The sequence below is a fragment of the Lytechinus variegatus genome, chromosome 3, assembly GCF_018143015.1.
Source record: "Lytechinus variegatus isolate NC3 chromosome 3, Lvar_3.0, whole genome shotgun sequence".
NCBI lineage: Eukaryota > Metazoa > Echinodermata > Echinoidea > Temnopleuroida > Toxopneustidae > Lytechinus > Lytechinus variegatus.
The window spans coordinates 74063275-74078326 of record NC_054742.1 but is presented as its reverse complement, the minus strand read 5'-3'; the positions used below and the strand labels follow the sequence as shown (position 1 = coordinate 74078326).

Genomic DNA, 15052 nt, shown 5'->3' with positions numbered 1-15052 from the left:
TCATCACTGTCATGTGAAATGAAGTTTCATTCCTCCCTGAACAGGTGGAATTTCATTATTTTAACATTTTGTGCTTCAGGCAAGGAGGTCCTAATCATCAAATTCACAAGAATTGAAATATTGTATAGTTCAACCAATAAAAAACAAAATAAATTGTGAGTGAGTAACATCATCGACTCTCTCATTTAGATGTAACTGGCTCGTTCATATAACTATTTTGTTCAAAATAAGCGAAACTTTGAAGTGTCATAACTTTTTTATTTTACATCCGATTTTGATGAAATTTTCAGCATGTGCTTGTCTGATTTTTCTCTATTGATTCAAATCAACATTTTTCTGAGGTGGACTTGACCTTTAATCACTGTGACCTGATGGTCCCTCCGCCCAAAATACAGCATGAAGAAAAATACAATGACAATTGCGGGGATTATATTACATAATGAAGGCAAAAATTAATAATACGCCTTTATTAAAAAAAAGAAAAAATATATATCCAAGATAGAAAATAATAAATTAGAAATATAATGTTATAAAGCAAAATGTGAAATCGTGCAAGGTATGTTCTGAACTTAGATAAGCAGTGTTAAGAGGATTCCCGATATGAGCAGCCGGATTTATACAGAATTTAAAACAAACGTGCATTTATTTTTAAATTATTACCATGCATGGACCCTACTAAGGATGATCTATGGAGCCACTGTGGGGTTCTCAGTCCCAAGAGCCACAACAGGAAGGCAAAAGATATTCATCCGAGCCAGCCCATTCCCATTTTTTTTAAATTGGCACAGCTACAGACAAAATTACATGAATATGATTGGCCATCTAACACTACAGGGAGGGTAACTACTGAAATTTCTTTTGCGAAAATAGGAAGAAATATCACCTAATTTTGGAGCTATTTGAGTGGCGGAAGAATGAAAGATATTTTACTGTTTCAGGTGATGATTTTGATCCCTTCAGGAGATGTCTGCATAATTATATAAATGCCGATTTAGTTTTTGATTCTGGTCAGATATGGAATGTCAGATAGATATCCACAGTGCATGGTAGTAAACATTCGATCCTCTGATTTCATCCTTATTTTCCTTATGGATTTTTTTTAAATGTGGCAGTTTATCACACGAGTCTATGAGAAATGTTTTACGCTTATGAAACCTCCAACTCAGTATACTTATCGACTTTTGGGGATCCATAATTCAAGCAATGTGCGGGAGAGGGCAGCATTCTTGTCAAGAGTGAAAGTTCACCAAGAACATTGCTTAAACTTCATTTCCCCGCGAAAATCGTTTCGTTTTTCATATAAAGAGATACTCGGGGCTGAAGATATTTATATCTAAATAAACAAAGTAAAATTCAAAAAGAATAATGCTGAAAATTTCATTAAAATTGGATAACACATAACGAAGTTATTGAATTTAAAAATTTAGCAAAATTTTGTGAAAACAGTTATATGCACGCCGTCATTAATATACATGAGTGGGCTGATGATGTCACTTCTCCACATTCCCGTTTCTTATGTTATTATTTTAAATCATAATTGTTTCATTTTTTCATACATGTGTAAATTATGTGTCTTCTTTATGATGAAATAAGTTGCAGCAATAAATAACTAATGCACTTAATCAGTTGTCAATCCAATTGCTTTCATTCTTGGTAAAATGGTAAAACAATTTGAATAAACATGATTTCATACATTAAATAACAAAAAGAACAAGTGGGATATGACATCATCCGCCCACGTAATGAGTATTCATGAAGACATGCCTAGAACTGTTCCACCGGAATAATGCAAATTTTTAAAATTCAATAACTTCGTTATTAGTCATCCGATTTTGATCAAATTTTTGCTTTGTGAATTTTACTCTATTTATTGAAATATATATATTTTTAGCCTGGAGCATCCCTTTAACTCGATCACCAGCTGGTTGTCGAAAGGCTTTGCAGGTTAAAGTATTATAAACTTATGAATTAATAAATTGGTAAATAATACAGGTAATGTAATAGTAATTGAGAAAATTAAACAGTAGGTCTAGTCAATAAATTAATAGCAATTATAATCGAATAAATATGCCTACATGAGAGAGATAAGTAATAAAGCTCTGCCGGGGCCGAACACGAATGATTCCAGGATTGGCACGACATGGGGAGATGTACTGCCCACATAATTGACTTGAAAACAATAAAAAAGAAAGAAAAATATTACACTTTAAATTTCAAGGATCTAAAATAAACAAAAATCCTTTAGATAGTGACCACCCGAATATTGGATTCATTTTGAATCTTAACAAATGAATTTGAGATACCCCCCCAAAAAAAAGAGAGAGAAAAGGGTAGAAATGTTATTATCTCATCTGACCTGAGGGAATTTACCTGCGTCAAACGTGAATTAATGCGTCTGAGAAGGGTCTTAGTATTGAGTGAGCGCAACATCATTACTGGCACCACTTAAAAAAGGTTACCTTCTGTAGTCGATCCTGCATCCGACTAAAAATAAAAAACAGTGTCCGTGGTGCTTCGGTCTCACCTATACCCATTGTCCGTTTCCCCTACCAACGTAAACATACTCTAAAAGGTCCTAATCTTGTCTACTAATAAACCAGTCCATCACATGAAATGTTGAAAAGAGTGCAAACAGTTTTGATAACGGGTCCGCTGCGCATCTTTTGTTCCAGAACTGCAGAAGTCACTTGAAGGTCTTCCCTCAGGAGGTTCTTCTTACAACAGAGAACAAATACGGTATCCAGGATTTTCACTGAGCGAAAGTGTATCCGAAATCGTAAGTGATGAACAGCGGGGGACCATTCTGTCAGCTCCTTGTTCCCCTCCCATTCCTCGGTGGAGTACGAGTTCATCTTTCAGATTGATTCACCTTCAATATCCAATATGCCATCTATTTTTCCATAAACAATGAAGATTTTATTGGTAAAGTACTCTACAAGTACCATTGGATCTTTAGGATAGCTGATTGTCGGAGAGTAACAACCCGAGTTTGCCGAGACTCGTAACATCAGATGTTTTGCTTGATAGTTGACGCAGCTTTGCAAAGTTTTTGATCTGACAGGATGGCGTCTCCTGTAGCAAAAGCTCCAGCGGTTGTTGTCGAAACATTCAAAGAAGAGGTAAATGGCAATTACGAAGATGGGGAGAATGTGAACATTATCGTTCCTGGGAGTGAAAGGTTCGACACGGAGAGCCGCAAAGACAACATGCTGGATACCTTAAGAAAAATGGGAGGACTGACTCCAAAGGTAACCATCGGGGAAAATAAAGGGAAGGTGCGACTGAGGACGACGCAGGAGCTTCGAGAAATGCTTGACAAGAATAAAAAAGATTCCAAACAGTCGCCGATACCAGAGGAAGTCGATGACGCAGGCGGCCAGGGGAAAGAAAACGACGATTACCCCTGGCGGAGGTTCTCCAACGAGGCGACGCGACGGGGGTTGCATCCGCAGAGGTCGAGGAGTAAGAGCGATGAAGGGATGCCCCTGTTAAGCGCGTACGATCACGATGGTGGGTCCAGTCGAAGATTACGAAGTCGACGACGACGACTGTACGCGAAGGACAATGGTCTTGATCTAGCACCTGAAGAGGATGAAGAGGAAGATGTCGATATTCACGCTGGTCGAGTGCGCAGGGGAAGCATAATGATCCCGGCGATGACTCCGAAATCACGCAGCCGTGGTCGATATCGGAAAGGTAGTCAAGAATTTGCAATCGACGAGGAAAGCACCTACGGCGACGATGACGCCGATCTCGGCGGCAAGCGAGGCAGTCGATCACAGCTCCTCACCAACACTGTCTTGAAAAATGACCAGGAGTCGAAGAAGAGGCGGTCGAGATCGCGACGGTCTTCGATGATGCCTCCGTCAGAGCAAGGTAAACTGATGCCTTCTCGAGGTCGGTTTCTTTCGCTCCCTGGTTCGTCGAGGAGATCGCGAAGAGGAAGCGTTTCTGACGTAGAAGATGACGAGGATGACGACGACGACGACGATGGTAGTGGATTTGACAGGCTTAAACGGGGTGGGTTCCTATCAACCGGTGCCTCCAATGATATACAGAAGACGAACAAGGAGCTTAAAGAGGAGATGAGGAGACGGAATAGGGTAAGAATTTACTCGAAAATTTCCTTAAAAGTATGCTTTTAAGAACTTTTAACACAAACTCTTTTCTTATTTGTCGTTCTTCCTGGTATGAATACAGCTTGCAATTCTCTCTATTTTTTTAAAAATTGAATTATTTTCTTCTTTTGTTTGAGTAATTTTCAAACAGACCCCTCAGTGAAACATTATTTATCGACAACATCACAAATGTCAACATCCCAACAATAGCCTCTATAGTATATGGAATGAATAAGGGAAAATAAATCTAGGAATGAATGGCTACACCAACAATCAGAGTTTATGCATTCATTTCATGAAAATCAGCAAGTGAATAAATACAAAATATATAAACGTAAATGAATACATGAAAAATGAAGAATAAATGAATATTGTTAAGAATGATGTTAAAATAGCATTTCATCGAAACAAGTTTGTTAAATTACTACTAAGCATCATGAGATGGGGATAATTATTGCAAGCTTGGGTTGAGTTTGATATCATTTATTATTTTCAATTTTGTTTTATTAAATTTTCAACCTTATAATGAAAGTCAAAGTCATGGTCATCCATTACTCACACAATTAGTTCAAAATTGTTGTCCATAAAATTGAAACATCTCATATAAAGTCACACGTCTTAGGTGTTAAAGAATGGGGTTAGATGGCAGAAGTCTCGACCATGTTGACGAAAAAAACTTCAACTTAAATCCCCATATCTTACTAATGGAATATTTTATTGCCCTTTTTATAATAGCTGGCCACTACGAAGACAGGATCGATATCTGGTCAAATTCAAGGACTATCTATTCATATGATCGTGTTGATGAAACGCTTTGTTTTGGTTGTAGTTGTTGTTTGATATAAAATTGGGTTTCCATCAGAAAGATGTTCTTGGCCAAAAATATCAATATCCGAGTATATTTTAGGAGGTCTGGGGAATAACAATTTACATGTTTCTGTACGAGGGGGAACCTCTTGGGGAAGAATAAAAAGTGCGGGTCTGCGAGAAGTTTTAGTAATGCAAAGATCCACCAGTCAGGATCTGTTCCCCGCGATCGTGATAGTTTGTTTCTGTGGAAAATCATGCCCAAAGAAACGGGTGCAAAATGGCAGTGCCTAAACAAATAAGATACAAAGCTACTGAAAACTAAGAACACCTTGCCCGAGGCTAAGGATTAGAACCCTGTAACACATTGGTTTGCGATTAATTGTTAAAAAAAAATATTGATGACCAAACACAAGTAAAGTATTAACCAATCACAAATGCTATTTACTATTGGCAATTGTTCAAGAGCGCACTGGCGGATCCAGGGGGGGGGGGGTGGCAAAGCCGGCCCGTGCCCCCCCCCCCATTTGAGAGGCACAATTGAAATTTGTAAGGTAAAATGCCCTTAAAGCAGAAGTGTGCCCCCACACTTTTGAAAGTAATAAACAAATTTTTGCTTGTCAAAAAGTTCTCGTGGACGAAATTTTTGGTTAAAAAATCCGCCCTTACATGAGCGATTGTGTAGCAAGTCGCTTAAACTGTGTTTCCCTAATTGCTCTTCACCACACAAATTTTACAAGCAAAGAAAAACAAATTAAATAACGATCCAGAATAAAAACTTCAGTATTGAAGACTCTTTTATCATGTTTATAACGATTTTAAATGTTTAATAGCATAATAAGCATTACTGCATTTGTGGTGACTAATAGCGGAATTGTTTGTTTATGGAAATCTCCCTATTGCTTTTGTAAAACATATGCCTGTTATTGTAGTTTGTCATCATTATCATGATTAACGTACGCACTATAAACTTCAATATTCTGCAGCCTGTATACAACTGTCTGAATTCCTTATATTGAAAGAGATTGGGATCAAGGACCGCAATCAAAAGTTGGGTTGAAACTTTCAATCTACTACACACTAAGAAATAAAGGTTCAAAATTTAACCACGAAAGGTTGATGCAAAATCAGCATCCTATGGGTTCAAAAATTGAACCCCGGATTTGGGATTCAAAAATTGAACCCTGCGGTTGGGGTTCATTTTTGCACCCTGCAGGTTCAAAACTGCACCCCTAGGGGTTCAATTTAAAATTTAGGGGTGCAGTTTTGAACCCGCAGGGTGCAAAAATGAACCCCAACCGCAGGGTTCAATTTTTGAATCCCAAATCAGGGGTTCAATTTTTGAACCCATAGGGTGCTGATTTTGCATCAACCTTTCGGGGTTCAATTTTGAACCTTTATTTTTTTAGTGTGTAGATTTAGAATTCAATCTTATTCGATTGCAACTTTCTATCCAAGTTTGGATCCTGTGTGCGCTCTACAATTCTATACTATTATCATTATCATCTAAAATCTGTTAAAATTTTCAGTTTGAATAACTAATTGAAAAAGAAAAATTGATCCCACATTGACTGACCCAGATTTTACGTGTAGTCTTCTGGGGTTGACTCCCCTTAATATTGATCCCTCCAGTTAGTGTTGGTTATTGTTTAAATGAATTATTCAGAATGCACATACAGGTACCGGGGAAAGTCTCAAAGGACGAAAGTAAATAAAAAATATATTATTGCAATAGATTTAGCAACGTGCACGTGCTATGGTCAAAACTTTGAAATAAACGTTTTTTAGTCAATATAGGCCTACTTTTGAAAAAAAAAGCAAAACGAGAAGAGGAGGGGGCAGCGGTGGGAGTACGGCGGTAAGTGGACCACTGAGTACACACCACAGCCGAGAGTGGTGAACATGTATTTGTATATATAGTATAAGAAACGAAATGTGCAATTCGTCTGGTTAATAACAAACTATACAACGTTTGAGGAACAGAAGCATAATAACAATGATAACGGTTTGTGTATCACAATAGTTAATAATTTGTGAAGAAAATAATAAGAGATATCCAAATTTTAGTAGATTTAAATTTGTTATAGACGGTTATTTTTGCAAATAAGTTGACATTTCTGATAAGCAGTTGTTGAAGATTCAATGCATATTCATAAATCATGCAAGCGATGAGTAAATTGGGGATTCCCCCTCTATACATGTGAATGTAGTACAGGTTTAGTCGTACGAATTTTACAGTACGCCCCCTTCGACAACAAAATAATGTTTGTATGATTTAACTAATTCATTATTCTTCTCTCTTAATGAGATGAGTTAGAAAATATTTTAAGTGATTGTCATAGTTATCTTACTTTGTTAAAGGTCTTAACATATTTCATAAAAGTCACTCCATTTATCCATAGAAGGAAGCCGTTTGGAAAAAAGAATGTAAATTATAAAAGGGGTGAACTTCCAAAGTTTAATATATTTTTTATTTTTAATGGAGATCAGAACGAGTTCTAAATCGGCCAATGCCAGTTTTCTACCTCGTTGCTTTTAAAAAGTTAAATATATACCCAAGTCCAAATCAAAACGAATAATACATCATCAAGCCTAATCATTATAGAGTAGTAGGACCACAGAACTCATTTTGTTCAATAAACGAGTAAAAAAACGTAAAATTGACCATCAGATTATAATTTACATGATCAGCCCACACCTACCCTTTAAGTAGTTTTGTATTTCTTAGACTAATTTGTTTGTCATCCTCATCCGAAGTCCTTGGTCTATGCATGTGAAAGTTTCACCGGGGGGGGGGGTTAGCATGCTCTGTTAACTTGCGAATTGATAGCTGTAAACTTTATTGAAAGTTGCGAGCAGGCGTAGTGAGCAAGCAAATATTTCGACACTTCTATTACATAAATCTAAATTTGTGATATACTTTAACGTAATATTCAGAAAACAATATCATATTTTCCTTTCTCTCTTTCTTCTTCTTTCTTTTTTCTTGAAAAGTTGTAATATATATCAAAGTCCAAATAAAAAAACGGTTAAAAAATGATCAAGCTCAATTATCTTAAAGCAGTAAGGGTCGCAGAATCCATTTTGTACAATAAACGAGTACAAACCGTAAACAAATTATAATTTACGTGATCAGCCCATCCCTACCCTCTTAAAAAAAATCCGCGACCCTAGGCAGTTTTGTATTTCATAGACTAGTATGTTTTTCATCCGAAGTCATTGGTCTGTGCATGTAAAGGCTTCACCCGATGAGGGTTAATTAGCATGCTCTGTTAGCTAACGAATGAATAGCTGTCAAATTTATTAAAAGTTGCGAACAGGCGAAGTGAGCGAGCAAATATTTCGACACTTCTATTACAAAAATTCAATTTTGTGATATACTTTAACATAATATTCAGAAAATAATATCATATTTTTCCTTTCACTCTATGTAAAGATATAGTATACTGTTCTTTACTTTTTCTTTTTTATTTCTTTGTGGTGATTATTTTTCAGGGGGGAGGGTCGCCCCAAGGCCCCTTCAACTGTATGCTACTGCTTTGATCGCTCGCAAAACCGCTGAAAATTTATAGATTGACGTGGACGTGTCTAAAAAATATTAGGTAGTAGTGTCCTTAAAACTTGAAATTATGCACATATAATTATATGGATGGCGTGGAAGATACAATCTGAATAGTTGCTGAGCCAAAACCATGAAGAGGACCTTACTATAAATTAGGTAACATGATGGTCCGGTCAAAATTTCGAAATATACATTATATTAGTCAAAAATTGGGACTAATTTCCAAAAAAAAAGCAAAACGACACGGTAGGATGACAGCGGTGGGTGTACGGCGGTATGTAGACCACTGACTCCGCACCACGGCCGAGAGTTAAAGAACTTGTATTTGTATATAAAAGCATTAGGAACGAAATGTGAAATTGGTATAGTTAATAACAAACATTACAACGTTTGGTGATAAAAATCATAATGACATTGATATTGGTTTGTGTGTCACAATAGTCTTATAATAAATAATTTGTGAAGAAAATAACAAGAGTTATTCGAATTTTAGTAGATTGAAATTGATTATAGACGATTATATTTGAAAATAAATTGACATTTCTGCTAAGCGCTTGTCAAAGATTTAATGCATATTCATATTTCATGCATGCAAGCTTCGTGAGTATTGGGGAATCCCCTGCTCATCTTCACAATGTTCATGCGTTGGATCATTTTTCGTTGGAAGAGTCGTTATCACAATTAGTGCGCCATCTACGATATCTCGTGCATAAAATCAATCACTTAATTCATTTCAGTTTTCACCATTATCAGAGTTGGAAAATAATTATTGTAAAATAATGCTATGCAAAACGCAATCGTCTAGCAAAATAAATAAAGATAATTAAGAATGATAAGATAAAGAAGGGTGTAAATACACATTATACGTAGATACTGCGAACTCCATTCATAATCTCGTTAATGGATTCATTTATCAATAAATGTTTGGTTATGTGTAATGACGATAAAAAATGAATTCATTGTGTTTTGTATGTATCGATCATTTCTTGTCCGTTTCTGGTTGAATTGTATTTTTTATATGAATGCCATTACTCATGAATGTTTTTTTCTCCAATTATGTCTTTGATATTTTAGAAGCGCCTTATTCGAAAATTCAAGATCTACTGCAAACTGATAACCTCCTTTCATCGACTTTGCCAGGCTTATTTTCTCAGGTGGGTCTTACGAATTTGAAAATATTTGCTTTAGAAAAGGACTTTTTCATCTAAGTAGAATAATTGATAAGATCCGAATATGTACACATGATGACGAAATACAGGCAAAGGGGCTATAGGCCTAATATCTTTAAAATCTTATGATGACCAAACTGTCATATTTTGATATACTTTTAATGTCACAAAATAAAAATATAAGTTATCATCTTGTTTTCATTCGGGTTTTCATTATTAAATACACACTTAAAAAAGTTGGGCAAAAAGGCCCAATTTTAACCATCACTGGGCAACATACGGTCCACACAAATATTAGTTAAAATCTGCCCAAATTGGGTGATAAAAAACTAATAATTGGGTAATAAATTTGCTCAGAATATATATATATATATATATATATATATATATATATTATATATATATATATATATATATATATATATATATATATATATATATGTGTGTGTGTGTGTGTGTATGTGTGTGTGTCTCACCTGCATTTCAGTGCGAGACTATAGGCGCCGCGTCGTCAAATCTTAACCGAAGGTTAAGTTTTTTAAATGTCATCATAACTAAGAAAGTATATGAACCTAGTTCATGAACCTTACTTAACATCCTTCCAGAGTCTGATGTCACATGACTAAGGTCAAAGGTCATTTAGGGCAATGAAGTTAGACCATGTTTGGCATGTTGGGGGAATCAACATCAAAATCTTGAACTAAGATTAAATTTTTGAAATTTCATTATAACTTAGAAAGTATATAGGCCTCGTTCATGGAACTTGAACATGTAAGGTTGATCAAGTATTACTGAACACCCTGCCTGAGTTTCATGTCACATGATCAAGGTCAAAGGTCATTTAGGGTCAATGAACTTTAGCCATGTTGAAGATCTATAGTTTCATGAAACTTAGACTCTAGAGTAATCAAGTATCATTGAACATCCTGCATGAGATTCAGGTCACATGACCAAGGTTAAAGGTCATTTAGGGTCAATGAACAAAGTATTTTATTATCATATGAATTGTGGTTTGTTTTTTGTAAATAACTATTCCATAGTTGTTTTTTCAATGTCAGCACTATTGCTATATTAAATGGCGTAATACAAGCAAGACTTCTAGAAGCGTTCCACTTGTTTACCAACATACATTACCTAACGCAGTGGACAGTAGGTTGCCCAACGTGTGTAGCAAAAACATTATGCAAAATGTATGCTTTCAATTCTTTTTGCTTTAAATGTTTGAAGATATCTATTTTCAAAACAATATTTCATCGTTCAAGTTTAGGCACCTTGAACAGAGGCCCCATAAAGGTTTTGAAGACGGGAAGGGATTGACCGTGCCAAAAAAAATTCACAATCAAGTTGTTATTTTTCGGGGTTTTTTGTTCACATTTATTGAGAAAAGTGGGGTTTAATGCCCCAGCGCCCCCACGGGTCTGCAGCCCCTGTTAAAAAAAAGATTGATATTCTGCGTTTGGCTGAAGAAATCACTGGAATTAAATTTGATGGGGGGGGGGGCAGAAAGATCGTCGATTACTTCAAATAATTTTTGCCAAGCAAATCGTAAATGTTTTATCTCAAAATAACGTCTTTTAATTGCCTCCCGATAGCACCTGACAATCCTAATTAAGAAATGTATAAATCAAAGAAAAAAATCCTGCAGCTTAAATTTAAAGGAGGGGAGGGCGCCCTACCATTTCATTTTGACAGGGGGACACGTACTTCTCATAAAAAGGGGCATCCTCGATGAACACTGGTGGCTAAAGAGCCCCTCACCCTCCAGTTTTATTGAGAGAGAGCTGTGAAGTCACAGAAAGGTCATGGAAAAATAATTGAAAAAAACTATTTGAACCATTTTTAAAAAAATACGTTTTGTTTTGTGAATCATGTTTTTGTAGTGTGAACACAAATAGTTCTGACTTCCAAGGCATTCATGGTTTACTGGACGAGCCTGAACAAGAACTACTCTTTGACGTCAGAAAATTCAGAGCCAACAAGGAGGTGGGTGTTTAAGATACAAACTCGAACATCAATGACTTAAAACTGACATAATGTTAAAACGAAAAAACGGAAATTATTATTTTATTAATTCATTCGGTCGTTTATTCATTTATTTATTTATTTATTTATTTATTTATTCATCTATTAATTAATCAATTCATTCTTTCACTCATTCATTCATTAACTTACTCATTCATTCATTCAATTATTGATTGATTTATCTATTTATCTTTATTTACTTATTCTTATTCATTTGTTTAATACATTTATTTATTTATCATTGATATTTTTCCCCGGGAGGGGGCTCTGGAGTTCTGAATAAATGCTAATTAACCATATGGATGCGAAAACTATACAGCCATTTTGGGGTTTGTTTTTCAGTCTGGAATATCCGCTGATGCGAGAAGAATCCTTTCCACTCGACCGAGCAACAGAACGGAGAAGGATACATATCATGTGAGTTTAACACCAATAATTAAGTCACTTACTTCACACTTGTTAAAAATAGTTATGCAGTTATGTGTTTTTGAGAATAAAATATTACGCCATTGAATCACTACTCTATCATGGCCAATACGAGTACAGTAGACAAGCTACAGTTCAGGTGTGCTGATTAAATATACCGAAATATGCCGAGATACAATGGGAGATGCGTGACGTTAGGACTTTAAGATTGAAAATTATAGAGAAACATTCATTTGAAATTCAGATTTCATCGGGCACATTAAAAATATATCAATGGGATACATATTCTTGTTAAAGTGTTATCGAGTGTGGTGTTAGCCATTGGGTTGCCCACGTGTCGCATCGTCAAATCACCATTTTGGACAAACCAATGCATGTGAAATATTCTCTCTCTGTTATCTTTTCTTGGGGGGGGGGCGTGCCATTGAACTTGAAATTGACTTATAAGCCCATCAGTTCATAATCGTTATATGTATCTGCGAAACATCCAATTCCTAATCCTTTTTTCTCCTCCCAATTCCCACCAAGTATTACCCGTCCGATCGCCGTTATCATTCTGCCTACAAACTCAGTATATACCGCAGTTATGTGCCTTATACTAGTTCACAACAAACTGATTTGTACTAATTCCAATATCATAATTGTTGGAAATTATATTTTGTGAAAATGAGATAAAGTATGTTTGTATGAAGGACACCCCCGTCCAAACGGCAACACATGACTTATCCACACAATGAGTAGAGTCTTTCAAAATTTACATAGGTACTGATTTCGATGAGGAACTACCCGACGTTTTGCGAGTATCCTCTGGCAATGCAGCAACAGATTGTGGGTGTTGGTTTTTACGTGTCCTATCAAGCACAAAGGATCATCCTCAGGCAAGGCCATTGGGCAGAAAACTTCTACTTCATACTCTCCGGTTCAGGTAAGAACGGAAGTTTCAGGAAAGATTTTAAGTTTGTGACATCATAATATCATAGCGCCCTCCCTCAGAGGATATGAATACGCGTAAAACGAGTTGTCAGAGGTGCGTCAGCTTCAAGATCACCAGCGCTCGCAAGGTGATGGCCCAGGACCATAAAGGTAGGTAGATTATTTTATCCACCTCTATATGCCCTGAACAATTAAGATAGCCGCACGATGACGTCAGGGCAGGAGGGCAATTACGTTTTTAAATAGCGCCAAATACATCAGACCAACCTTATTGCGCTGTACACATTTATTATGACAACGAAAATTGATCTTGGTTTGCCCAATACGCAGTGTATGCACTTTCTCCACTCCCTGGGGGTGAAAACTTATTAACTTACTAACTCAGCACCCACCTGGTCAGGTTGGAAAGAAAAGGAAATGTAGAGTTAAGATTACCATTGATTTCAGTTCAATTCAAAATAGGTTTTTTATATGCAAACATGGTGTGAATATTGGGAAAAAACAGCCGAAGCTGGAGTATTGTTCATATAGGCATTTTATTTTTTTCTTCTTCAAATATGTATGTATATAAATTATAAACACATGTAAACATATAGCATATACACATGATGAAATTTCATCTTCAGAATCGTGCTCCTCAGCCTAGCCATTAAAGCACAAAAAATAAAGGATTAAAAACTTTATAAGAAAATAAAATAAATATTGTAAATAAAAATAGTATTTAAAACATATATCGATACTAAAGGTCGTCAAGTCGTTAAACTATCTTAAAATGTAATCATGATTTTTTTTTTCTTTCGGTGGGTTTTACAAAAAAAAACACTAGGTGGTCCCCCAAAGAAAATCACAGGTCGGAAACCTTTAATAATTATGTATATTTTAAATGGCATATCTGAGCGATTTGTGAATCTTATGAATATTTTCATTTTTTTCATATTCTAGTGGTGGTGAGTGTGATGGATGAAGGAACGCATCAGAATCGAACTGTAGTCTATCTGAACAGAGGAGAAACATTCGGGGTAAACCACTATCTTTAGTACTATCATATTTCTGAATCCCTGAATTGGGGTGGGGGAAATTGACCGACTACGTGTACACTATACAAAGATAAATTAGATAAAAATTAACCAATGGACTATATACATGAAGTAACTCTCGTTTCTAATATGCTACAGTTTCTTAAGACAAATTAAAATTCAAAAGTTTATTGATATAAAATTCTGACAATTGACGATCATCATCAAAACAAATAGGGGGCATGGAACGGGTTGGGGGGGGGGGGTGAAGCCCCACCCCCACAAAGCTACAACGTTATTTCGAATGGCGATCGTCAACATTGTATGGATGTGTTGATCCAATAATTATACGTTCTAACCAAGCTAGGTACTTATAATTTGATTTGATAGGGGAAGGCGGGGTAAGTTGTGACACTTTTTGCATTTTGCATGTTAGAATTGATATGACTAGTAATATTGTAGAAATAAGTACCTTGCCTTTAAATTTGATTCTTGGGAAATCTTTTTCACCTATAGATAACTTTCTACCCCCACACTGAAAGTCATCGTGACCTTTGAAAAAAAACGATGTCAAATGGCTCAACTTGCCCCATCTGTGGGGTAAGTTGTGCCACCGTCTGGGGTAAGTTGAGCCACAAAAACTATGTACAAAATGTATGCAGGAAGAACCAGGATGTCAATTTTTCATTAAAAGTCTTTTCACTTACTAATTCTCTATAAATACTAACATCTTCTAAAAGTAAAAGAACTTTCATGTGAATTTGCTCCTTTCTGCCTGCATATCAATGGCTTTTCACATTTTTAACATTTTTTTATTATACATCACCATAAGAATTACCATGGCTCAACTTGCCCCATGTTGATTTGGCTTAAATTACCCCAGTCCAAACTTATTGCGATATTTTCACATCCACACATTTCTCATGCATTCATCATGTAAAAGACTATGACAAAAATGAGAATCCATACCTGGACTAACAATATTGTTCTTATTTCTAT

The 15052-nt window shown here is 35.9% G+C and overlaps 1 protein-coding gene across 1 annotated transcript in view; it reads left to right on the top strand.

Moving 5' to 3' along the window:
- The first annotated feature begins 2468 nt into the window (after positions 1-2468).
- Positions 2469-15052, top strand: part of LOC121411909 — a 39168-nt gene continuing 26584 nt past the window's right edge. Inside the window, exons 1-6 of the mRNA XM_041604800.1 lie at positions 2469-4103; positions 9562-9641; positions 11537-11639; positions 12021-12095; positions 12867-13029; positions 13980-14056. Coding sequence (XP_041460734.1) covers positions 3063-4103; positions 9562-9641; positions 11537-11639; positions 12021-12095; positions 12867-13029; positions 13980-14056 — 1539 coding nt within the window. The 5' untranslated portion in view covers positions 2469-3062. The remainder of the gene's footprint in view (positions 4104-9561; positions 9642-11536; positions 11640-12020; positions 12096-12866; positions 13030-13979; positions 14057-15052) is intronic.